This window comes from Rattus norvegicus, chromosome 2 (genome assembly GCF_036323735.1).
Source record: "Rattus norvegicus strain BN/NHsdMcwi chromosome 2, GRCr8, whole genome shotgun sequence".
Lineage (NCBI taxonomy): Eukaryota > Metazoa > Chordata > Mammalia > Rodentia > Muridae > Rattus > Rattus norvegicus.
Window position 1 is genome coordinate 78126743 of NC_086020.1, and position 27463 is coordinate 78154205.

Here is a 27463-nt window from a genome sequence, read left to right on the forward strand (position 1 = left end):
GCCAAGTCATGGTGTCCACCCAGTTCACAAGCCTGGAATGAGTCAGAGCACTTAAGTCTGATGGCTCAGACATTAAATTCTGAGGATATTATTCCTCTCAAAAAAAATGAAAATTCACTTAGTGTCTTTTATGTTCCTGTCTATCTCTTCTGACAAATGAGACGTAGTTTAAAAAATGTTTTTTGGTTTGGTTTGGTGTGTGTGTGTGTGTGTGTGTGTGTGTGTGTGTGTGTGTGTGTGTGTTTTGCAAAGAGTTGAACAGATGGCTTTTGCATGCTAAGCAAGTGTTATTCTACTAAACAATATCACCAGCAATGCAGGTTCTGTGGGTGTCATGAGGGTAAAGGGGTATCTTGGGTGGAGGGTTGAGTTAAATGGGGAAGAAGGGTTTTCTTTTTCAGAAAATATAGTCACTGGGCTCAGATCTGCTGGATGTCTGCACAAGCCTGTTCTGGCTAAGGAGACCTGGGCTAGCCTGGAAGCTCCACAAACTTGAAAGACTGCCTTCTGCCAAAAACAGAGACCTCCAATAGGCCTTTTATGCCTTTAAAAAAAAAGCAACAGTTGAGCACAATTCCGTAGTTATCTATTGTTCAGTGGGATTCAAAGCCCCTTTCTTCCTCTCCTGACAAAAGAAGAGGCCCATTCATAGAACAAATCCTCACAAGGGTTGACGGGCTGGGTCTCCAGGCCATGCACAGGGCTTCCCAAGATTCAAGCCAACTCGGTTTTGTTGTTCAAGTTGTAGTTAGCTGTTGAGACCCATCGAGGTCAACTACAAGACGGGACTCAATTGTGAAGCCATTCTGGAGGAAATGATGTGGATAAGGAGGCTTATCATCTCTCAACAACAGCCGTATACTTACACAAAAATTATTACCATCTAAAGTGGTCCGTGCTAGATGTTTAATACCCATATTCTTCTTGGGGTGCAGACTGTGAGACTGAAGGAAGTACCAGCCCGGATGGGAAGTCAAACTCCCTGCATATGGATGGCCGTTTTTGCAATGGCAACGAATATGTTTTTCAAACAGTATTAATAATTAAACTCAAGGTATTAAAAATGAAATGAAGGCTGGGAATGCAGTTCGGCTGGTGAGTGTCTGTCTAGCATGCGTGAAGCCCTGGGTTCAGTCCTTAGCACCTCAAAAAAACCAAGGTGGTGGCACAAGTCTTTAACCCCAAGCCTAGCGTGATAAAAACAAGTGAATCAGAAGTTCAAGGAGCCGGGCGCGGTGGCGCACGCCTGTAGTCCCAGCTACTCGGGAGGCTGAGACAGGAGGATCGCTTGAGTCCAGGAGTTCTGGGCTGTAGTGCGCTATGCCGATCGGGTGTCCGCACTAAGTTCGGCATCAATATGGTGACCTCCCGGGAGCGGGGGACCACCAGGTTGTCTAAGGAGGGGTGAACCGGCCCAGGTCGGAAACAGAAGTTCAAGGATATCCTGGGCTACACAGTGTTTTGAGGTCAGTCTGAGACATAAGAATATTCTCTCAATAAAGTATCATAGTTGTGCTTCTGCATCCAGCTATGGTTCACTCATGTTTTTATGCTACCTAAGGTTCCATCATGTGCATGCAGCACAGCCTTTAAATCCTATCTCTGTGTACTGCTCAGTTTCCATGAGTCTCTGAGCTTAACTACATTGCAGTGCAGACGCTTGAAAGAAGAGGAACGCCTGGTGCACATGTGAGCATCTGCTGAAGTCAGGAAGCTGCATCTGCTGTTTTATAAAAAGGGAGAAAGAAGCCAGGGATATGTTTGGTAAAGTGAAGTATGGTGCAGGGCGGGGTGGGGTGCCTCTGAGGGCCCATGCTGAGGCAACCCTTCCCCTGAGGTACCAGCCACAGGATGAGTATAGTATAGAATAGAGTTTATTTAGGGCATGGGGAGGGGAGTTGAAGGAGTAGTAGAGACAGAGAAAGGGAGGGAGGGAGGGAGAGAGAGGGAGAGGGAGAGGGAGACGGAGAGGGGGGAGGAGGAGGAGGAAGAAGAGGAGGAGGAGGAAGAGGAGGAGGAGGAGGGGGAGGAGGAGGGGGAGGAGGAGGAGAGGCCGGTCATAAGCACATGGAGAGAGAGAGAGGGGTGAGGGGAATGGAGAGAGAAGGGACAGAAGGTAAGAGAGCAAGATAGTGAGAGAGTGAAGAGGGGCAAGCAGCCCCTTTTATAGTGAGGCAGGCACACCTGGCTGTTGCCAGGTAACTGTGGGGTGGAGCCTAGGAGAAATGCTAACAACATCCATGGAAGGGTGGCACTGGTTTCTGGGCCCAGACTGATAATTTAGAGCCATTGCAAGCCTTCTGGAAAGTTTTCCTTAGGGCTTAGTAAGTGTGCTCAATGATGCTTCTCTACTAGTGGCCACAAGGGGGAGCATAGGAGGCGGGACCTCTCAGTTCATGGAAGCTGAGAAATAAGCCAGTGCTAGGGAGATGAAGCCGTCCACTTCAAAGTGGGGTTAACACCCAAGCATTTGGGCAAGACAAAAACATTCGTGCTTCCCCAGTTACAAGAAGAAAATCCAACTAAAACCTACATCTGTCTATTCTTAGGATGCATATTTGTAAGTGTATGCAATGTAGAGGAGAGTAGAAAAATTAACATAGACCAGGAGAAGCAATAGGACAGTGTGAAGAAACACACGTCTATGGAGAGTAAAGCAGAATGCATGAGGAGGACACCCACAAATGAACCGAACAGACTGGGGACAAAAGGCTGTAACACTTAGTTCTAAAAGGTAAAGGCTTGGGAGGGCGGAAGAACTCAGAGGCACTGTATGTTTTGCTACAGTTTCTACTCACTGTCCATTGTTGCCTTCAAAGTTCTCCCTGCTCCCCCACACCGCACTCCCGAATTAAAACACACAGACATTTTCTTCTCCTTCCTGGTCTAGAACCCTACAGAAAGTCAATCACAAACCCCAGAAAATAGCTTCATTTTAAAGCAGCTGTGTGGGAAGAGGACAAATTGGTGGTCCTTTGATTCTGGGTATAAAACCAACCATTTCAAGTTCTGGGCAAGGATCCCTGTTTGTTAGAAAAACATGCAAGTGCTAAGGGATGCTTCCAGAACCTTGATGTACTTAGAATGTGCTCGGCAATCCTACTGTCCCCACCATGTCCACGTTCTAATCCCTCCCTGTGCCTGTTACCTTAGATGCCGATAGGCACTTTGCAGATGTGGGGCATAGATATTTTCTGGCTTATGCACATGGACCTGGGGTCACCATAGGGCTCTTTCCAGAGCAAGATGGGATTGGGTTGGACAGGAGGTGAAGGAAGGAGGTCCAGGAGAGCAGGCAGATCCATGGAGCTGGACGAGTTGAGTCATCACCTCTGGAAGGGAGATGGCTAACAGATAGGCCACGACTCTAAGACTATGCTTAGGAGAGGCTTCAAGTCACAAGCCTGTGGCAGTTTGTTGCAGCAAAAATAGGAAACTAGTGGAATATTCTGTTTAGTCAGGGTTTCTATTCCTGTACAAACATCATGACCAAGAACAAGTTGGGGAGGAAAGGGTTTATTCAGCTTACACTTCCACATTGCTGTTTATCACTCAAGCAGGTCAGGAAGCAGGAGCTGATGCAGGCCATGGAGGGATGTTACTTACTGGCTTGCTTCCCCAGGCTTGCTCAGCTTGCTTTCTTATAGAACCCAAGACTATCAGCCCAGGGATGGCACCACTCACAATGCCCCCCCCCCCCCGCCTTGATCACTAATTGAGAAAATGCCTTACAGCTGGGTCTCATGGAGGCATTCCCTCAAGGAGGCTCCTTTCTCTGTGATAACTTAAGCTTGTGTCAAGTTGACACACAAAACCAGCCAGTACACATTCGTTATGGTGTGAAAGAGCCGGTCTTTACCAGAAATTGTCAAGGGCAAATTGGTCAGGTCTATGTACAAACGCAATGCAGTTTTACCTGGTTTGTGGGGTAGCTGTGTCCTGACACAGTTTGTTTCAGTTTGCCCAAGAGCTGGATCCTGAGGCAGGAATGTCAGGGTTGGTGGGACAGAAAGACAGGATGCCAGCCACGAATGTGCCTAGGGGGATGTTGCCACTGGGCGAGAGATAAAGGAGGATCGAAAGAGGAACCAGTGTGGTCAGGAGGGTCCCGAGTCACAGATGCTATGCCAGAAGTCGGCATGGGGCATGGCTTGGAGGCAGCAGCATCTGTGTCCTGAGAGACAGGAAAAAAGCACTGGGGTGTGGAAAGCCACTGGAGACCTTCGTGACTAGTTCTCTGTGGGCTTTGTATATGTCAGGTTGGGGAGAAGGCTGTTAGGACTGTAAACAAATCCAGGGGCTTAAAGATGAGAGGAAGGCTGAGGAAATGGAGGTAGGTGTTATGAGCTGCATCCTGGGAAATGATGGCGAGCGATTGGACATGCAGACTAACCAGTGACCAGGAGAGAACCCTAGGGTTTCTGTCTGGGTCCAGAATGTTCTCATTGCCCTCAGAGGGAGCCTCAGAACTATCAGGTAATTGTTCACATTTCCCCTCCCTGTAGCTCTAGACAGCCACAGTCGGCATGTTCTTTATGCATTTGCCTCTGGATATCCCTATAAACAGATATATGTTCTTCACGAATTGCATCTGGCTTTTTCTCAGCGCGGTCAGTTCATCTATAATGTAACTGACGGCCCCTCACGCAGAGTGACAGACTGCTGCCTGAACAGACTGCATTTTGCTCTGCCATCATTAATTTGATGGTCTTTTTGGTTATTTCCAATTTTTTATCTTTGGCTAGGGAGATGTTTGATTTTTTCTCACTAGTTTGATTTTGATCTCAAAACAGACAGCTATGATCATGTGAATAAAGGACAGGTGAATGCGTGCTATAATTCATTGAAATGTGTTGTTTATATAATGTCTGTATATATTATGTGTGATGTATAATGTATGCATGTATAGTGTGTGTATGTTATATATAATGTTTTATATATACATATATATTACAGCATTATAATGTTATATGTATGTGTATATATATAATGTGTTGTAATGACTAAGTCGAACTAACTAAGGACCTCAGCCTTGGGGAAAGAATGTTTGTGGCTGTGTGAGATGAACTTCTGGTTGACTTAGTTTACAGTTACAGATCTTTTTTGGAAAATTGACCCTGGCTTGAAGTAACTACATCAAATGCCAAATACTGGGTAATATTTGTACCCTTCCCTCCTACCTTGAAACTCCAGCTTTGTACCTCTTCCTTCATCTATCCTTTGAGCCAAGCGCGCGAACACACACACACACACACACACACACACACACACACACACACACACACACACACACACACTGTCTCTCTTTCTCTCTCTCTCTCTCTCTCTCTCTCTCTCTCTCTCTCTCTCTCTCTCCTCTCTTTCTGTATCGTAGTATGGAGTTTGCAGGGGAAAGGGAAGTAGAGGGTGCTGTTAGTAGGGTCAGTGTTGTTGTTTGAGGTCTGATTACAAGATGTGCAGCCGTGCGGTCCCCTGACTGGGGAGCATTGCACCAGAGCTCATGTGCTGTCCATTAGGTATTTTGAAGGCTATTCTTACTTGTGCCTGCTTTTAATACCTAGGCAACTGGGAGAGAACTTATAATCCTGCAGCCATTTGGCCTGTGTTCTTCGAGAGTATTTTTAAACCGAGACATTTAGAGCCGTCTCGTCTCATGTGGAGCGCAAGCAGGACTGTCAGCACACTGTCCTTTTCTTCTGGACTGCAGCTTTAGATTTCCAATGGTATTTTGAACTCCACCAAAAAAAATGCTTTAAAAAATCCTTCTCTTGGTGTTTTTCTTATTTTTCAGCGATGACTGTTTTGTTATAAGGAACAAGGAAATCTTCAGCCAAGGCTGTGAAGCCATCTGCTGTGGAAAGAAAACTATTGTTTCCTAAAATGTATCTCAACTCAGACATGGACATTTAATTTCAATACGTTGCATATGTGAATATTTTCTCCACTCTGCCTAAGATAATCATGTTTAAGGAGCTTTTTAATGAATGTACCGTGTTCAGTATATAAAGAGTACTAAGTAGTTGGGAGGAATTTTAAGTTTTTAAAATTTATTTTTGATTTTATGGGTATGGTGTTTATCAGGGTGCATATATATGCAACACATGCATGCAGTGTCCTCAGGGAGCTAGAACTGGCATCAGATCCCTGGAACTGGAATTAGAGTTGGTTGTGAGCTGCTGTGTGGTGCTGGGATCTGAACCTTCACCCTTTGGAAGAACAGAAAGTGCGCCCAGCCTTTAGCTTCTAAGCCATCACTCCATCCCTCAAGAGAGTGTTAACTGGAATTGACACTTAACATTTTTAAATTGAATGTTGTGTCTGAAATGAATTTGGAATAGAAACAAGATGGCCTCAGGTCCTAACTTATAAGCTGAGGGGAACAGATTGGTGTCTTCCTTGTAGAGATAACAGTGGAGAAAAGGCAAAGAAGGGTTCACTTTGGCTTACAACGCAGAGGCTTCAGAGTATGAACGCTTGACTTTGCTGTGTCTGCTCCCTGGCACGGTGAGCTGGGACATCCTGGGTGGGGAAGGTGTGTTGGAGCACAGCAGCTCAGCTCACATGCCTTTCGCTGGCGTATTCCCCCAAGGACCTGCTAGACATTTGCTTTTCTATGTCCTTATTCATGTAGTGGCCTACAGATGCAGTTAGTGCCTTCACAGTTCTCTCTCAATAATGTCACCCGACAGGACCAAGCGTTCAACATGTGAACACTTTTGGAGGACATTTCACATCCAAGCCACAACATTTACATATGAGTTATTTGAAGGTCATAAAATCAGACCTTTTTTTTTTCCCAAGTGGAAGGAGGTACTGGTGCTGGAGTAAAGAATTTGTGTTGTCTGTTTAGGAGCCATGGGCACTAGAAACCAATTATGAGTTTGTCTTTGGTCCCTCAGTCACGGCATGAGAGCTTTCTAATAGTGAAAGAAGACATGTCTTGCGATGGATAAGCTGCCTCTTGCTGATCAGAATGTGGGGTCATATGTAACTCACAGCAGAAAGGCAGTTGTGAACTCCAAAGGAAGCCTTGGCCCCTGATTGCTGCCCATGGATGTTGGGAATAGGAGAAAAGCTGTTCTCTGGTAGGCAAGTGCTTTCAGGAAACAGAGAGACCAGCAAGAAGTGGATGACGCTCAGTGACAGGTGTCTAGGGCTGATGCCACATCAGCTACACTGTCGGTCTTCCCCACCTCTGATTAGCATGACCTGTTGGCTCAGATACTCTGTTTCTTCATTTGGACTGCTCTTAAAGAATGCTATGGACCCGGTGGCTCGGATGGCGAGCATTTGTTTCTCACATTGCTGGAAGTTCAGTCCGAGATGATGGGTTCTCGGTATGATTCCTCTTCTGGGTCTGAGAGCACCATCTTCTCATTGTATCCTCATGTGGCAGTCAGAGAGCACTGTGGCCCGTCATCCCCTTGGAAGACAACAGTTCCACAGTGAGTTCTTCATCTCATCGGTTCATGAGCTGCATGTAAATTTAGGGTTTAATTTTAGGTGGCCAGCTCCAGGACTCTCTTTCCTCTGTTGCTTAGCTCTGCTCTTTTAGATATAGCGAGGGGTGGGGGGTGGAGGGATGGAAGGGGTTGATAGAACTACTCGAAATGCAGAATTAGAGAGTTAGGTAAAGTCCTGTGTAACCTGAGCCCAGGAAAGGATTATGTTGAAGCAAAAGCATAGAGGTAATTGGCTCTCACTGATTCCAGGAGAAGGGATGACATCTAATGCCTTCTGCTGAAGTGGTGCTGGTACGTCACAGCCTTCTTAGATACCAGGGGGAAATGTTCCTCAGATCCTTTTAGATGCCTTGCCTTGCTTCTTACGGTTGGATCTGGAGACATGAGGATTTGGGGAGTTCTTGACAGGAGGTATTATAGATACTTCACTGTGGACCCTGGAGCATTAAACCATTTCAGCCTCATGCTGCCTTCATTCAATTATGCTTTGTGGCTGTTGGCAGCCAACTTTGTAACCACTGACAACTGTATGTGATTGTGGTAGATGCGGAGTAGGACGCAAGGGTCCTGTGTCAGTCAAGGTCAGGGGCATCGTCCAATCCCGATCACTTCACTCCTCACAAGCCTGGAGCCTAAGTGACTCCTGATGTTGAGGGAGGACTCTGAGTGTAGCAGAGCCATGGGTCTCCTTTCCTATTACTGTGACAAAACACTTGGGGCCAGGTATAATCCTCAGACTCCCTTCATTGTGACTGAATACTTGACAACATCAGTCTGTAAGAAGGGAAGACTGGAGGAGAGATCAGAGCCCAAGTATCCTCGTCAAGAACATACATACATACATACATACATACATACATACATACATACATGCATGCATGCATGCATACATACATACATACATAGTCCCCCAGTGACCTAACCTCTTTCAACTATTCCCTTTCTCCAAAACCTTCTATACTTCTGGAATGCCATAGGTTAGCAACTAACTAATACCTGGGTCTTTTGGGAGACATTTGTGATCAAAACTAACCAGTCATACTGACTCAAACCTATACTCTTAGAACTTGGGAGGCTGTGTAGAAAAGCTGTGAATCTGAGGCTAGATTGGGATACATAGAGAGTCAAAGCACTGCCTAATTTATTAAAAAAAAAAAACCAAACTGAACCCAATGGTCTGGGGTGGGGTCTGCATTTTGCCACTGGGATGCCAGACAGCACCAAGTTGGGGGGAGGGGTGAAAGGCAGGGCCATTAGGCTATGTTATTTCCTAGCTGCTGGGGTACTGGGGAGGCAGACCCAACCCTCAGGGGAAGTGAAAAGCAGTCTGAGATAGGGATCCCAGCCTAGGCTGGGGCAGAGGCTGTGGATCTCAAACTCTGAGCACCCAGAAGTGGATGGGAACTATAAGAGTTGAGAATGGGGGTTCCCATTCTCCTATGTACCGAGACACCGCTGAGGAATGGGGGTGGGGGCCTGCAATAAGCCCATGGGGTTTGGGGGGATTGGGTTAGCTCTGTGAGTGCCATGACTGTGGAGGGCCTTCTGCGGGAGACTTAGGTGTGACTCTATATGACAAGGGCTTCCCTCTATGGTGGAAGGAAGCAGTCCTTGTTGTTCAAACAGTTTATTCATAGCAGATGAGGATGTATACAGTTTACTCAGGGTGAGCTAGAGATTAAATACCTTTTGAAGGAAGGGATGCCCAGGAAGGGAAGCTCATTGGATAGACACTTGGGGTACCTCATTATCATGAGGAATCCTAGTTTCTACCCTACGTGATCCAGTTGTTATGGTCCTCTTAGGGCTGTTGTGGTCAAGTGCTGCAGGACAGGAACCTGGTTGGGAGCTAATTTAAATGCCTAGCAATCTCAATTAGGCGATTTATCAGGGTTTTTTGAGTCTGCTCGACCTTACCAGTTCTTCTGTCTGGTGGCCTGGCTCTACTTACTCCACACCCAAATACTAGTTCACAAAGAAAGTCATAATTGTCACATGTGGAGACTGATAAAGCATGGTTCAGCATCTGCCTAGATGGGGGGAACTTCCTGTTGTAACTTAAGACAGCAATGGCCATTGCAAAATCAGCAAGTGTGCTTAGGAGATACTGAGGAGAAGGCACACTTCCTGAAAATGACGTCTCTCCCATGATAGCAGAGTTAACCTGTGCAGAGGGCACAACCAACTTTCATCCACTCTCGAGGGCTGAACAGGTGGACACATTATGAGGTGAGGTCCCTCTGGCTGATATCCTGGGGACCAAACAAGTGTTCAGTTTCTTAGTACAGCAGCTTTCATGAGAACATGAAGGTCTCGAGAATCGTGAGCATGATTGCGTTCATGCCACAGTATGCAATCTCTTTAATTCATGCCATAGTATGCAATCATGTCAAATGGTTTTGGTCAATATGGTCTCCTTAAGACCTTTTCAAGTTTTTCCTGGACAGCAGTTCACAGAACACCTAGGAGAAACTGTATACTGCATGCCTCGTGACTCTTTCTGCAGAAGGCCTTAAGTCAGTTACTGCATTACAGACAAGCACAAAACCTCTTTGGTGTACAATCTGCGCTTCTTTCTTGCTTCTGTGTCAGGGTTCAGTGGGGTTCAGCTGGTTTAGGAAGGCTTTGCTCTGAGTTTTTATCTTGCATCCAGGACAACTTCATGGCCTTAATCTCCCTTGCCGCAGAGCTGCCCGAGGTGTATTATACTATAGAAGTGGGTAGGAAGATCATGGCAACTCAAATCCAGGCACCCTAACTCTGCCTGTTGTTCATGTCCAGGTAACTGAATTGTATCACATGGACAAGTACTGAGCAAAAGGGGAAAACTTCTGTATACCATGAGGTCGTGACAAGGCATAGATGTACAAACTACAATCAATTGTGTCTCACGATGTGATTAAATTTTTACATGGGGATACTTTTCATGTAATGGTGTCATGGGTTTTTATTCTATATTTGGTGATTTCCAAAGCTCACTAAAATGATTACTTTTTTGACGATATATGTATATTTGTATAAGCATACATATGAATATATATATCCATATACTATCATATATATTTCACTTACAGGATAAAAGTTTCTAAGTGTATCTGTTTATTTACCTATTTATTTATTATCTATCCTCTCTCTCTCTCTCTCTCTCTCTCTCTCTCTCTCTCTCCCCATCCCCCATCTGTGTTTCCTTTTTCCCTTTCTTCCTTCTTTTCTGGTGATCTTATACTATTCAGCCCGACTGTCAATTTCTGGGCTCTAGTAACCCTCCTGCCATAGTCTTACCAGTAACTGTTAATTTACTTATTTTATCTGGGTCTTGGATTTAGGAACTCATATAGCCCAGGATGGCCTCAAACTATGTAGCAGAGGATGACCTTGAATTCTTGATCCTTCTGCCTCCACTTTGTAAGGGCTAGCACCATGTGGAGCTTATTATAATAACTAATAATTATCCAATTATTCATATGTATTCATTAATAGATCTTTTTATTGTTTGAAAGTGTCATACATGGATATAGTATGTTTTGATCAAAGCCATCTCTCTCTTCTCCACTTACCCCTTTTCCCCACGCACATCCACTGGTGTTGAACAGACCTACTCTTTTGGATTCCTGCTTACACTTTGGCGTCACTTTCCCTGTAGGTGTCTGGCTCTGTAGCGAGAGTGTTTATTCTTCCAATGAACACTTGAGGCACATAAAGTAGAGTGTTAGTGTTAAGATGCTCCTTTATTTTTTCTGAGTTATAACTTGGGGAAAACCAGCCAAGTGTCAGAGAGACAGGGAAATAGCGGACTGTGCAACTTTGCTGGGCTCATGGGAGCTCTGAGAACACACCTATCGAAGGATTACTAAAATCTCCCGCTCATTACTCTACATAAAGAAACTGTGCTGCTAAGTCAAATTAGATGGGAAGATGATCATGTCATTGTCAGAAGTGTTCATTGGTTCAGATAAGAGGATTATGTCACTCTCAGAAATTTTCATTGGTTCATATAAGAGGATTATGTCACTGTCGGAAATTTTCATTGGTTCTTTAAGGCCTCGAGGAGACCAAGCGCACAGTTATGTTTAAACTGATGCTGTTTTGCTCATTGAAGTGATAATTTTAAGACAAAGTTAAAAAAAAAAGATAGACAGGAGAGGAATGTTTGAACAAAGGCCAGTAAATTAATTTTTTACCCATGTACTCACAGTCTTTAATATTGGAGATGGCCGTTCATTATTATGTGGAATTTGCATTTTATTTTCATCCCGTTTCCCACTTCCTGTTACAATGACTGTTCAAGTCAAAGGGATTTCTGGTGCAGCACACTGTCTCTAGCAACTGAATGCTTTTCAGAAGGCGAGTGTTTCTCTTAAGAATAGGAACTTTGCTGTGGACAGGCACATATGCACAGAAACTTAGTTCCCTCTCAGGGTTTTGTGTTCCTGTCATTTAAGACTAGATTGACTTTAGTGCTTGTTCAGAGGCTCCAATGGAGGCTGAAAGATTTTCAGTTGACCACAGTCAGAGGTTCTGCCCTGGTTCTGCTGTGTGTCTTCTCTGGCTGGCTTAAATGTCACAGTAAGGTAGAATGAGGTGCCCAAGGAGCTCATTGATCTGTCTCATTGAGGAGGTTTCTGTAATGACAGAAATTAGCATCTCTCTGTTTCCCTCTGTCATGGAAATAAAGTGACATTGTCACTTAGACTCAGAGCATGTTCTGGAAGCCAACAGTATTACGTGCAAGGAAGTACAATGGAACCAGGACATTTTGAGGAACAGAGGAGAAAGACAAGAAGTTTGGAGTGAAGTGAGGTGCCATCAGGGAAGAGAGGGATACAGATAATTATGATTGCAATGGCTGGATGTCGCCTGTTAGTGTGAACACTTGTCTGCACTGTGTTGAGTGTCGTGGAGGAAAGAGATAGAGATGATGTTGGTGGCAGTGACTGGCTGTCACCTGTTAGTGTGAACACTTGTCTGCACTTTGTTGAATGCTTCCTATAGATTCACTAATTCAGCCTCAGGACAGGGCCTGAGGCACAAGAGCCTTAGAGGTTAGGGACAGCTCTTACCTGTCTTCTCCTCCATTCTTATGGCTTTAGGTAGTGTGCTCTCTTTAAAGCAGAATTTCATGTGTTTTGATTACATGCCCATATGAAGAGGCAGTGATGTGGGTATCATCTGTTTGGGAATTAGACGTGGTCAGGGCCCATGTTAGAGTCTCAGCTGGGCAGAAATAACTCTTATCCTGGGTCCCTTCCAGATGCTGGAGAGATGAGGTAAGCTTTTATTTTGTTTTATTTTTATGACCAAAGGTGTTTGCTTGGTGTTAAAAGTTTTGTTTAATAGGTTTAAAGGTTGTGTCGTTACAAAAATGAAGCTATATTTTCAGCAAGATCAAGTCAATTATTGGCATATTGGTGGAATTTTCTACATACATGTTGCCTTATATGTGTACTATGTGTTCTAAGTGTGTACATGGTCTTAAATATATGAATGAACTTATATCAACTCATTTGTGTCTTGGCACAAGTTACCCCTTGCACATAAAAATATGCTGTCCCCAGCTCCGAAAAAAAGAACCAAAAAAAAATATGCCAAATATTAGTAGTTGAGGTGGTGCCAGTGTAAGTAAGGGTGTGAGCAAATCGCTCAGCCTCCTGGGCTTCTGATTCCTTACTGGCTAAAACAAAGTGAGCAGACTTCCTACAAAGCCGGGAAGTGAAGCCATGGCCCCAGCAGATGTGGTACCATCCACCTTTAGGATAAGTCTTCCCACCTCACTTAGACAAGTCTAGACCATCCCTCACAGGCCTGCTCAGAGATTTATCTCTTGCATGATTCTAGGTCCTGCCAAATTGACAGTATTAATTAGCCATCCAAGGTCAGACATTGACACATGTACTCCTGAGTCCCATGTTGAGTTTACTTGAGGACAGCCTTTGTCCTCTGTGTTAGCTCCCTGTCACTACGACAAAATAACATAAATGACTTCTAAGGAAGGAGAGTGTCTTTGGCTCATTTGAACGAGTGTCAGTCCATGGTTGCTTGGCCCTGTGGCTTTAGATCACTGACTGCTCTGTGTATAACACCAGAAGCTGTGGCAGAGGAGGCTTCTTATGTCATCCAGTCAGGAGGAGAGGAGGAGGAAAGGGAGGCTAGTGCTCCAGTGTCCTCTTGAGGGGTACAGCACCCATGATCTAAACTCCTTCAACAAGGCCACATGTCCTAAAGGTTTTGTCACATTTCTATAGTGGGAAGGACCCGTTTTCAATCCCAGGGCTTTTGATTTTACCACAAGTTAGAGGAACCTAAGGTGAGGGAGTGAGTACTGAGTTGGAAGTGTTCTCTATCTTGCATGTTGTGGTGATTTAAATGAGTAGTTTATTTTCTGTAAATCATACCTCTGTGAGGTCTACACCTTTCTGTCTTCAGCCCTGGCCCCTGAGCCCTCAGCTCTCAACATCCTGGCTACTGAACACAGGTAGTAATCAAAATAAATATATTTCCTGCCTACGTTTTTCTCAGACATTCGCTACTGGCCCAATCACAGGCATTGCTGTGGTATAGGTGTGCTTTGTCTCTGAGAGGCTCAGATGTTGGAGGCTGGTTCTGAGGTCCAGCTGGAGACCAGTGGGGGAAGGTACTGCCTTGAAGCTTTAAGGTTCCATGAGATCCCTTCCTTACCTCTCTCAGGAGGATTAATACAGGAGGAGCAAGGCTGGTTCCTCTCTTGGAGTCTGGCATTCTATCTGTCAATGCTATCTCATTGCCAGTGACAGCATTTATAGTTAGGCACTTAGCAGAAGTTAAACCAATAAGGTTCCCTGATCTTAAACTTCCAACCTCCAAAACCCTGCGTTAAAGGAAACTTTTGGTCATTTATTATATTACTATTGCCACCATCACTTCCAACAAAATAATTTAACGTAGGCATAAAGATTAAGTTTTAGTTTTAATCATGAGTATATGTGTATATTTATCTCTATATTATCTATCTATAAATCATCTATCTATCTATCTATCATCGTCATCTGTCTAATCTGTGGTTCTAAGGGAAGAGTCAAATGTGAAATTGAGGCGGTTTATTTTAGATAGGACTTGCAGAAGATCATAATTTGGAGCAGTGGGGAGCTCAAGGTACAGGCAGAAGCCAGTGTCAAATGCATGCTCATCCCACCCCTCCATTCTCTTCTAGCGGGAGAGACCAGGCAGCATTTATAGGGGGACACTAATCCAAGTCATGAGGGGAAGCCTTCATGACATAATCAACTTCTAGATGGCTCTACCTCTTAATATGAGCCATTAGGCAACATATGACTTTAAGTGGGGGCACACAAAAGCTTAGACTGTGACATTGACTGTGAGTTACACTCTCTTTGTTGTGTCAGCTCTAAACAGGGCAGAGCCCCAGATGGTACTCACCCTGGGATTCTTGGGACAGTGGGCACATAGTCAACATTATGTACTGTACAGTCTCCCAACTCTATGCTTTGGTCTTGTCAGTTCCTCTGAATATTCCCTGAACAGCTGCTTCACTCTCCAGTACCTTTGGTCCACACAGATCCATGGGACAGGTTACACAGCCAGTAGCCATGCTTTCTCGGTATGTTCTACCTTCTGTCTCCTGTCTCACTGAGCTCAGAACATTAGATAGCCTGCAACTGGTGTGAGGGGGATATGAGATTTCCACGTTAGCATGGGCTGGATGCGTGCTGCCCTATTTACTCCGTTCCCTTCTCCTGCATACAACCACCAGTTAGATCCAGCGCTAGTTCCAGTTACTAACGGGTCTGTAGCTTTGCCAACACTAGGTTTTCTTAGTGAATCATTCACTGGGCTGTGAATGAAGTTTGGAAAGGGACAAAGGACTTGAGAAGTTCAGCCTTTCAGGTACTTCCTCCCCCAAATTTGCGCTAGAATCGGATCTGTGACATCACTTCTGGGTGACAGTAGCGCTTGTCCACTGTTTACTCCTGAGATGACGGGAAGTCTCTGCAGTTCTGCCACTGCAGGTATGGTCTGCCTTCTGTGTGTACCTTTCCAGGCACCACCAGTGCCTTTGTTGACAAGGTCAAGTTGACAAGGTCAAGTTCAGGAGCTCTGTTGGTTCCTGAGAAGCCACATGTGTTTACAGCAACAGCTCCAAGGTCATCGTCAGAAAGAAAACCCCACAGGCAGGCTTGTTTTGTTGGTATTTTGTAGTTGGTAAATGCAAGCTTGATTTAAGAAAATCCCTTTGGATTCCTAGAGCCAAATCAAAAAAGTTGGAAAAGTGTGGGAGGGTTGGCCCAGATATCTGGCACTTGCTTGCCTTTGGGTTTGATCCTTTGTAAACAAACCACAAAATCACATGCCAAGAACACAGATCCTAAAGAACTGATTTTGCCAGCAAGGTGGTTCAACAGGAGACTTATCTCTGACCTCTATATATGTGGTGCGTGCGCGCGCGCATGCGCGCGCGCGCACACACACACACACACACACACACACACACACACTACAGACATATACAGACATAAATAAACAATTTTTAGAAGAACTGATTGTATATATAGCCACATTATTTTCCTAACCAGAAAGCAGTGGAATATAAATACATGAACTTTACATTGAAAAGTGTTTGGTCCTGTACTGTCTTTAAGAAAAGCACGTCTCTGTTCATTCCAAATGTCATTCCCACGTCTCTTATGCAAGGCTACATTACTTTAAAAATACAAATTGTTTTAAAAGCATGACACTCACTTCAGTCATATTTGATAAGTAGAGAGCCAAGTACCAGTAATTACTTGACATTAACTAGCTGTTGAATAAAATGATCGTTAAGGTCTGACAGATACTCCAAACACATTCAAGGCAAGTGCGGGACTCGGTGGTTACACCTGCTAACAAATCATGAGCTCTGCTCCAGAAGGAACACAGGGGATCCAGACATGACAGCAAGCAGAGAGAGAGGGTTGGTTGGGGAGTAGGGTGGACTCTTGAGCAGGCAGTAAGGGCTGGGCTAGGCCGGGCCTTGACCTTTCCTTGTCTCTGGGCTCTCTGAGTCCCAGCTGCTGATTACAAAATGTGCTCTGGATGTTGTTTCCAGAGGGCACAGGTCCTTTTGATGACAGCTTATTTCTGGATTCCCAAGGCAAATGCTTGAAGTGTGATGACATTCAGGGGTGTGTTTACTAGGCCAGCATCTGATTAGTCACCAAATTCCAGGGACTCTCCCAGCTGGCGCAGAGTGTAGCACGTGAGTGCAGAGGTAAAATGACTTATTTCCTCTAGTCTCATTTTAATAGTCTATGAAGCCAAGCCTCGCTCCTTCCCCTAGTCTCTCTCTGTGGGTGATGCTAGGTCATTTAAAAATGAAACCCTCTGTTCTTTGTGGGGAAATAGGGTTGCTAAGTCTTTTGCAGGGCTCCTTATAAGGGTGTGTGACTGTATATCTGAAAAGGTGACTCGAGTCACCTCTGTAAAATCTTAGAAAGTACAGTGAGGCCATGTCAGATTCTTATAGGAGATCCTAGGTGTCACTTTAACAAGTAATGCGCTTATCTTTCCTCTCCATTCCCAGGCTGTGTCTGTGATCCCCGATGAGGCTCAGAGTCTCAGCAGGTCTGTGTTATGCCAAGAGGAAGCGCTATATTAGTCAAGGCTGTGCAGATCCTGTGGCTTTTGAAGTACTGCCTTAAAAATGAGGGTAGTAGGAGGGACAGCCTTGCATAGCTTCAGCAAGGATGGATAGCACTGGTACAAGGTGCACATTGGGTTCCTCTGATCTCTGCTCTTGGTCTCTGTTGTTACTGTCATTTGATTTGAAAGGAGCCACTGATCTGAAGCTGCCCTTATGCCAAGCCCAAGACATCACAGGAGTAGAATCAAGCACTAATCCTGCAGCTGCCGGGATCCCTCACATCACAGACTCCCATGGTCCAAGTCCATCTCTTTATCTGTCCGTGAGGTTGGCGTCTGGGTCCTCACAGTGGCAGCCAGGCGCCATCTGCCTTCCACTTGAGTGGAGGTGGGTATCTGTGGCAGGATTAAATTTCCTAGCGCTCTCCACCACTCAGGGTTGCACCACGGCTCTGGAAATCTCTCCTGATTTGGGGTCTTGTGAGATCTGTGTTCTGCCTTGCAGTTGTCATTTCCTTCTCTAGGCTGTGGTAAAGCGGAGTGACTGGGCTATGGTGTTCTCAGTTCCTGACCCTGCTAAAACCCAGTGGTTCTGTGAATATAGCCGGAGTCAGAGAGTCCCTGCGCTAAATGTGCTTCCTCTCCCTGGTGTTTGCTCTGAATGCTGCAAATGCTGTGGTTTTGGTAAGACAGTGGTTCCAGGCAGTGATCCTGCTGGAAGTTGTGCATTTAGAACTGTAGGTGTGAGTGGCAGGCCTGTGTCAGATGGCCCCTTTCTCCTTCTCTGTTTTACCCTCTCTCCTATCTCTGTTTCGAATTGTCCCTTTCCTGTTAGGAACTAAAGTGTTAGTCTTTGACCAAATCCGCACACGGTCCACTCCCACCTTGTGTAGTTGAGGTGGCCAGTTTGCCCCTGACAGCTGGCTGCTCTGACATCCTGTGGTGTTAGAGGCGTATCACTAACACGGGGTACCTGAGGCTCACCCCCGTCTTTAACTGAGCACTCCCTTTCAGCAAGGACTTGCCCCTTAGCAGGGAATATGATCTTGAAATCTCGTTCCTTTCATATGTAGGAAATGGTATTTAATTTCAGAGGTTAGAGAGAGATTTAAAAACCTCAGGAGTCTCTAACGTGCATGGCAGAGAGCCTCTCTCTGAGAAGAGCTGTTAGACTCATTCAGCTAAGTTAGATAGGTTCATGGGACAGCCATGGATGAGGGGACGGGGTGAAGATGACTTGGAGCTAATCATGGAAGAATGGAAGAAGGGGAGTCAGTTGGTATTAGACCTTTCAAAAAATCTATCTATCTATCTATCTATCTATCTATCTATCTATCTACCTACCTATCTATCTATCTATCTATCTATCTATCTATCTATCTATCTATCTATCTATCTATCTATCTATTGTGTGATGTGGTGCATATGTGGACATCACAGGACAACGTGAAGAAATTAGTGTTGTTCTAGCCTGTGGACCTTGGGGATTGAACTCCGGTCCTTAGGTTTGGTGAAAGTCCTCTTTACCCACTGAGGCATCTTTCCAGCCCTGGTATTGGGCTGTTTTGCCTGACCCTCTTGCCAGTAGTAAAAGCTCTGGTTAAAAAAAGTTTCCCTAAGGTTTGTGTGTTATAGATTTAATCTCTGAGTTCACACATTAATGGAATTTCAAGGCGGGACTTCTAGGGAGCGATTGTGATTAGATGACGTCATGTGAGATCTGCATAATGTCCCTAGCGCACTGAGAAGAAGAGAGACCCAACCTGGCACAGGCTAGCTCATTGCCACATGAGGATACAACACAGGGCCTTCGTCAGATGCCAGGACCCAATGTTCATGCATTCTCCAGCCTGCACGATCTTGTACCAGGACTCACCATCTTAGGACTGTTATGATAGGAAGTCAACCAGGAGTCAGGCAGGCTGTGGCGCCTTAGCCTCTGGGTAGTTTCCCACTTGAAGTTCATATCTGAAAACCCTCAAGTAGATCCTTGATGTGTTTCTGTCTTTCATTCTTTCCTTTATTCTTTTGCCCTTCCTTCCTTTCTTTTCTTTTAAGACAAACCCCACACTATGCATCTCTGGCTGGCTAGAACTTACTATGTAGGCCAGGTCAACTCCACACTTGTACTCTTTTACCTCTGCTTCCCATGTGCCTCCATGGATGGTGAAAACAAACTCATATGAGAAAGCATTGTCTTCTTCCTCAAGGATGCTACTTTATGACAAAGGTATGAGATGAATTTTGAATCCCGTTAGTTCATAAAACACATCTACCCTAAAGCATCCATTTACTTAGTCATGAAACAAGAAAATGAATTTGGTTGTGTGAACCTGTAATCTTAGCACTTGAACAAACAGGGAGCTGAGACAGGAGGATTGCCTGGTCTTTAATCTAAGTGAATACCAAGCTGGCTAAAGTTCTATAGTAAGTTCCTGTCTCTAAAAACAAACAACAACAAGAGAGGAAATAGGAGATAGGGCCGTGCTTTGTGTCCTTGTGTTATGAAGTGTAGGCGTTTCCTGGTCTGGAGGATGAACCGGGGCTATAAGAGAGTTTTGAGGGGTGATTCCCTCATGCCTATTGCTCTTGAGGGTAACTCAGGCAAGCAGATTCTTCATGTTTGCGGAAGTAGAGAGTGAGTTTGGGTTCTGATCAGTACGGCTAGGCTTTAGCGTACTGTGTGGAAGTGTCTCTCTCAGAAGGAACCCTTCCGCCCACTGGCTTTACATCCACCTCTGGGAGGAGGCAATATTGTGTCCTATGAAAACAGGCTGGCTGGTCCACCTCAAGGGAGAGAAGTGAAGTGGGTGAGAGTTCACTGCTTTCCTTCCAGGGACAGGCTCCAGGGGAGATAAAAGGACTCAGCCAGCAGCCAGCTCTTGGTTTGTGTCTCCAGTGAGGTGAGAGTACGCTGAGGTACCAGGTGGCTCTTGTTTCAGCCAGAGACTGTGTGTACTTGAGAGCTCCCATCCTTGGAGTGTGCTCTTTGCACTTGGCATCAGACATTAAGTGCAGCCTTATGATCTTGCAAGGGCTGACCTTGACCAATAGCCCAGGAGTGGGTGGGCAGGAGACAGATGAATAATGGAAACGTCGTGAGAGGCATTCTGCGCTGGGAGTGTATGTGTTGAGAATCTTGTTTCGACAGGGTCTTGTATGTCCTTGCCTCGTACCCACTCTATAGCCCATGCCTGTCTTGGACTTCAGTAATTCTTCTGTCTCTGCCTTCCGAAGGCTGGGGTGACTGGTTGTGTGCCACCACCCCCAGCAATCGTTCTGTCTTAATATAACGTATTAGAACCCCGGATTCCAACAACACCTTCTTATCGCGTTTTATAAGCCTCTTCATTCATTGAGTGTGAACCCTGGGAGGCAGGGCCACGGCTCCCCATGCCCTAAATGTCCAGGCCTTGCTGCAGTGGCAGCAGTTAGTAGGCATTCTACAAAATACTTAATGTATGGACGACTTGACTCCTCTACTAGAGACTATTGCTTTATAGAGAAGAGAATGCTAATGGAAGACAATTCCTGCTGAAGTCTGACAGGGGAGAGCTTGCAGTGGGACGAACAGAATGTGTACACAGCAGAATTCTGACGACTTCTCTCCGCAGACAGATAAAACAGAGGTTAGGAGTCCCACGTGGAAAATGGCTAGTGGCAGCTCAGAAGAATGAAAGCTGGCTGGACCTGAGGTGTGAATATTGATATGGATTCAGAAATACCCGGGCTACCCCTGTGGATTGACTCACACATTACCACATGATTGCCTTGGCCCTGAGAAGGTCTGCTGGGCTGAGTATGGCGTCTCTCTTCCCCACTACTCTCCTTAGGCCGGCCCTGCAGTGAAGCGGGACGAGGGAGGAGCCTTGAGCACTTGACCACGATAACCTTGGGGAGTTCCCCGTTTTGGCCCGGTCACAATACTCAAATCAGTGGGTAACTCGTATCTTAGAGTGGCTGTAGACAGGAGGAACCAGACACATAACTGAAGCCTTAGCTCACGAGAACATTCTCTGAGAGTCTGTGGTGTTTAGTTGTTAGGTATGGAGAGGCTGTGTCGTTCTTGACAGCTACTCAGGCCTTTGAAGGGCTTTTCCTGTATACGAGTGCAAGCCTCTCCAAAAGATATGCTGAACTTGCTTTCCCGCCTCCAGGGAGGAGTGAAAGTTGCCACGGTGGGACCTACCCACCAGGTGCATTTGGGTCAGATGTCACACCACAGCTGGGAACAGAGGAAGCAAGCTTAAAGGAATCAGCCATTACAGCATAGATGGCAGTTAACACATCCTTCTCTCCAATGGCAATGCTAAGGGGTCTAGCATTAGGAAGGGCTTTCTGAGATGTAGCCCTTATGGCTGCTGAGGCTTCCAGTAGAGTGACTCACTCTGTGGCCCACTAGATGCTCACATGGTCCCATGAACAATCCTTTGTGTCAACATTTTTTAACAGTGTTTGTGTGTGTGTGTGTGTGTGTGTGTGTGTGTGTGTGTGTGTGTATGCATGCATAGCATACACGTGCAGGACTAAGCTCTCTCCTTCCACCAGGTGAGTTCTAGGGATCCGACTCAGGTTTGGAGGCCAACACCTTCATCCACTAAGCCACCTCACCGGCCTCAATTACTTTCTGTTTAAGCCAGCTAGAGCAAGTCTTGTCTCTTATGTTACTAGGGATTTTGGCTGAACTAAACTACACCTGGTCTTCCCATGGGTCCTCTGCCCGTATGCATGGCGGGTTACCCATTTGTGAGCATCAGTTGAGAAAGGCTTCGGCCTGCACACTCCCAGGGTGGCACACCTTTGGACATTGTTTCTCAGTGTTGAAACATGGGCCTTTTTCTTGGGAGATGAGGAAAAGGATGAGACTTGCAGGTTAACCATTTAAAGGAATCTTAGAGGACTTAAGACACTGGGTATTCCCCAGTGAACGTGATTGTTGGGGGGAGGGCGGCCATGGGGGGGGAGGGTGGGGAGGGGAACACCCATAAAGAAGGGGAGGGGGAGGGACTAGGGGGATGTTTGCCCGGAAACCAGGAAAGGGAATAACACTCGAAATGTATATAAGAAATACTCAAGTTAAAAAAAAAAAAGACACTGGGTATTCATGTTGTTAACTGCTGAAGTATGTATTTGAATTTCTTGATAATTTCTTTCAGTTTTCAAGTCTAGCATCTAGGACAAGTATCTTCCTAAAAGGGTTTTCTTCATTTTTTTAAATTCTTTTTTTAAAAAAAGATTTATTTGTTTATTATATATAAGTATACTGTAGCTGTCTTCAGTCACACCACAAAGACATCAGATCTTATTATAGATGGTTGTGAGCCACCATGTGGTTGTGGGATTCGAACTCAGGATCTCTGGAAAAGCAGTCAGTGTTCTTAACCACTGAGCCATCTTTCTAGCCCTTTTGTCCCCATGTTTTCATTTTTTTCCATTTTTTATTGGATATTTTAAATTTACATTTCAAATATTATTCCCTTCCCTGCTTTCCCATCCATAAACCCCTATCTCATCCCCCCACCCCCTTCTTCTATGAGTGTGTTTCCCCACCCATCCACCCACCCCTTCCCACCTCCCTGCCATGACATTCCCTTACACTGGGGGACCAAGGGCTTCCCCTCCCATTGGTGCCCAACAAGGCCATCTTCTGCTACATATGCAGCTGGAGCCATAGGTCTGTCCATGTGTAGTCTTTGGATGGTGGTTTAGTCCCTGGGAGCTCTGGTTGGTTAGTATTGTTGTTTTTATGGGGTTGCAAACTCCTTCAGCTCCTTCAATCCTTTCTCTAACTCCTCCAACAGGGACCCTGTTCTCAGTTCAATGGTTGGCTGCAAGCATTCGCCTCTGTATTTGTCATGCTCTGGCACAGCCTCTCAGGAGACAGCTATATCAGGCTCCTGTCAGCATGCACTTCTTGGCATCAGCAATATTGTCTGGGTTTGGTAGCTGTATGTGTATGGGCTGGATCCCCAGGTGGGGCAGTCTCCGGATGGCCTTTCCTTCAGCCTCTGCTCCAAACTCTGTCTCTGTATTTCCTCCTATTAATATTTTTGTTCCCCCTTCTAAGAAGGACTGAAGCATCTGCACTTTGGTAGTCCTTCTTCTTGAGCTTCATGTGGTCTGTGGATTGTATCTTGGATAATTCAAGTTTTTGGGCCAATATCCACTTATCAGTGAGTGCATACTGTGTGTGTTCTTTTGTGATTGTGTTACCTCTTTCAGGATGATATTTTCCAGTTCCATCCATTTGCCTATGAATTTCATGAAGTCATTCTTTTTAATAGCTAAGTAGTACTCCATTGTGTAAATGTACCCCATTTTCTGTATCCATTCCTCTGTTGAAGGGCATCTGGGTTCTTCCCAGCTTCTGGCTATTATAAATAAGGCTGCTATGAACATAGTGGAGCATGTGTCCTTGTTATATGTTGGGGCATTTTTTGGATATATGCCCAGGAGTAGTATAGCTGGGTCCTCAGGTAAAACTATTTCTAATTTTTTGAGGGAGCACCACACTGATTTCCAGACTGGTTGTACCAACTTGCAATCACATAAGCAATAGTTGAGTGTTCCTCTTTCTCTACATCCATGCCAGCATCTGCTGCCATTTGAGGGTTTTTTTTTTAAATCTCCAACCCCTTTTCCCCATTGGTTTTTTTTTTTATAGTGTCACATACAATGAATTAAGATCAGCTCATTGTAGTTCACCTTGCATCTGAGTTGGGCTTTATTCATTAAGATGGTTTAAATTTCACACATATAAGCTATATTATATTGCTTCTAACCATTCACAAAGCAACAATTGGCTTTCCCAAGACAGCTTTACGCTCAGACTTCATGTGTGTTTGGGGGGTTCCTGCAGGGATCTGCATGGAGAGATGATGGGGAGAAGCTCTTCAGAGATGAGCAGATAATAGGATTAGCCTGTGTAAAACCTGCAAAACAGTATCGGTGTGATTGCTTCTGTCTTCCTCTGAACTGTCCCCACAAACCCAGCATCAGATTAAAGAGAGAGGGGGGAGAGAAGTAGGAGAAGAAGGGAGGGTGGGTCTGTATTGGAGACTGTCTTTCTGTGTATTCCATTTCAGAGATCATGAAGACGCTGAGTCAGTTCCCTCCACGATAGAAGTCTGGGCACTTTACTAGGGCAGGCACAGGACAGAGGGTCTGCTCCTCCTCACTGCCACTGGAGGAAAGAGCCTTGTAGTTCAGGGGAAAGGCATGAGGAAACCTTGCTAACAGCAACCCAGTGGTGACCCGCCAACTCTCTCTGCTTATATCAGACGTGGTACAGTCAGGTGTCTGACTTCCGTGTGGAATCTCCACTCTCAGATCCAATGCTTGTTTAACGTGCTTGGGGCAGGCCTCCCTAGGAAGACCCTTGTGCAGTCCCCAGCCCTCCAAGGCTGATTTCTGGGCTCACAGTGAGGTCCCACATCACTCAGTGCTTTCCCTGCTGTAACAGCCTCTATCACGCTGTTTCTTAATTATTTGTTGATCTGTCTTTGTTTGCCAACAGACTAAAACTTGGTGACAGCAGAGACCATTTCTAATCTTTGCCCTCCTGGTGCCAGTCCTGCAATTGGAAACAAATAAATAACCCGTTAAATGAGTTATTCATTTAACCACCTGATGCCATTAGTAAACATTTATGATGAGCGTGTAGCTGTTATTATAAGCAGTGAGTGATTCCCAGGAAAGAAAACAGAGCTGGCTCTGCTGTTTACAAGTTCTGTGACCTGGGGCAGGTTGCTGGGCCTTTCATGAAGTCATTCTTCTTAGCTCCTGAATGGGATAAGCACATTTTCTCCAAGACAGCCTAAGGTTTTATAGTAGCCAGCAGAGGGCCGGGAGCCCACCCAGCAAGAGTGCAATGGCTGCTGTCATTGCTTGTCACCAAGGGTCAGTAAAGGAATAAGAAACAAACACAAACAACAATACCCCGGACTCACTCTCCCTTCCCTTTGAAAATACTTATTTATTACTTATTTAGGACATATGCTGCACATATGTGTGCACTGAGAGACCAGAGTGTGTCTTCACTCTTACCTTCTTAGACAGGGTCTCTCAGGGAGCCTGAAACTTATTACGTCAGCTAGGCTGGCTGGACAGCAAGCCTCTAGGAGCCTCTTGTCTCTGCCCCTGGAACACAGGAAACCCAAGTGTGTGCCATAGTACCCAGGTTTTATGTGAATGCTAGGCCTTGAAATTCATATCCTATGCCTTACCCATTGAGCTCGCTCCCCAGACCCTTTCCTTCCTTTTGATGTTGCTTTCCTGTTGACGGTTTGATGAAATAAAACAGGAAATGTTATGATAGGAGACAGAGGTGAGGAAGGCATATGATTCTTTGTATCTCTTGAATATTTGTTATGGAATATATTCATGTGTGTTTGTGTGTGCATGCATGCCATGTGTGCACGAGCCTATGGAGACCAGAAGTGTCTTGGACCCTCTGGAACTGGAGTGATGGAAACTGTGAGCCACCCAGTTTGTGTTGGGGACTGAATGTGGGCCCTCTGGAAAACAGGAAGCATTTTTAACCACCGAACCATCTCTCTAGTCGTCTTGAGTATTCCTTTAAAATAGATACCTGTGCAGGATCAGCATGTCTGGCATTGTTGCTTTGTGAATGATTAGTCTCCCTCAGTCTATGTACTTTGACTAAGCCCTTTTCCTTGCATAGATTTTTCTAAAGACTCTTTGAAACAACTATACGAAGGACTGTTTTCATCGCTGAAATGCTGGTGAAGAAAGGAATAAGTAATTTGCCCAAGATCCCAGAGGACCTAAGCAGTTATGTTGTCAGAATCCCTTGGCAGTACATGTACTGTTCCCACCACAGTGAGGTAACATCAGTGAAGCTGCACTTTAATGGGGTTACAGAGTTACAGCAGCACAGACTGCAGTTAAGGAGGGACAATAGAGGAGGACTTTCCAGGTGGGCTCCATGGAAGCAGTCTTCGAGATGGAGATGAGCACAGGGTGCCTAAGAGGGTCCGTGCCCGGCGGGGGCGGGGCGTGAGGAGACCCAGGAGGGGAAGTAGAGCTAAAGTCGCATAGCTTCTGGGACCAACAGAATTGGTCAATGATGTGGAGTCGAGGGCATAGCCCTGTGGACTCCTTGCAGGCTGCCTCAGGCTTTATGTAGAGTTGACTTAGCTGTTGAAAAAGGCAAAAGCCTCCCTCATTGGCCATGCAGGCTGGACAAGGGCTGGAAAGAGCCTGTGTTCTTTGCTCCTAAAGGACAATTACAATTCATTCTGTGCTCTGCTCAGTGGCCATTGGATAGGTGGAACAGACAGCCAAGCACTCGAGAATGGGAAGAATTAGCCCAAATTGGCTGATAGCTAAAACCTTGACATGCAGGTGTCTGATTGACAGTGAGGTGCAGCTGCTTGCCACAGAGCAAGGACTTGTAACCACACAGTGCATCTCCGGTGCGGTGGTAGAATATGCAAAGTTTCTTATTGTTGAATACCAAGTTAGCAGAGAATGCGACTTGCTTGATCGGCGACTGATATGATAAGATGCTAATTATATGACAGGGTGACCCACGTGGCGGGGCAGTCTAGGTCCTAGCAACACAATATTTATCTGGACAGCAAAGGCGAGCTGCTAATTCAAGATGCAATCTTTTTTCCAGAGACTCAGCCAGTGCAGTCAAAAACAACCTTCCCTGTTCCTCACATGGGCACCTTCATCCCCATCCTAGGTCATTGACACACAGCTCTTAAGTTATTTCTTGTCAGCTACTGACTTGGAAATTGTGATCTGATGACCTTCCTTGTATTTTCATACTTAAATAGCCTAAAAAAAACCAAACCAAACCAAACCAAAAACATTCCTCAGACATCATGCTTTCCCTTGTTGGATTTTAAGGATAGACTTACTTTTGTTTTTTCACTTGAAGGGATTTCTTTGATTCAAACAGCAATACAGTTTATTGAGTTACATTATTCCTGTGGAAAATAGAACTACTCCAGATAGGTAACTAAAGGCAGATCAAAATAAGGACATTCCCAATGTCTGCCTTGGGGAAGTGATGAGTTTTATTTGGGTTACTTATAGGACTATGAGAGGAGTAGAAATAGCACCTAGCATGGGTGATAGTTCACGAGAGCTGGAAACCTGGGGTATACCATACAACCTGCTGCAGCTCAACAGGTTGGAGAATGCCCTTTACAGGTAGCTTAGCTGGTCTGAGCCTCTTTCAGGCAGTTTGACTGGTCGGACAAGCTTCTAGGCAACTCAGCTCTTTTGAGAGTAGTTCTCAAAAGTCCTTACCACTTGTAAAAGCATGGGGAGGGCTCTAATGAATCTGGTTGGTTTCAGGGCCTTCCTGTAGCCTTTGAGTTGTTTACTTCCTGTGTTTAAGGCGCTTCCAAGAT

General features: G+C 45.3%; 1 protein-coding gene across 4 annotated transcripts in view; it reads left to right on the plus strand.

Moving 5' to 3' along the window:
* The window catches only part of Retreg1 (reticulophagy regulator 1), a 159882-nt gene that overhangs the window by 81308 nt on the left and 51111 nt on the right, over positions 1-27463 (plus strand). The window contains exon 1 of one of the 4 annotated variants that reach the window (XM_039103026.2): positions 3708-4333. The exons of 2 other annotated variants lie outside the window; for them this stretch is intronic. In XM_039103026.2, the coding sequence (XP_038958954.1) occupies positions 4308-4333 (26 nt within the window). In that variant the 5' untranslated portion in view covers positions 3708-4307. One more of the 4 variants, XM_039103027.2, reaches the window with a different exon arrangement.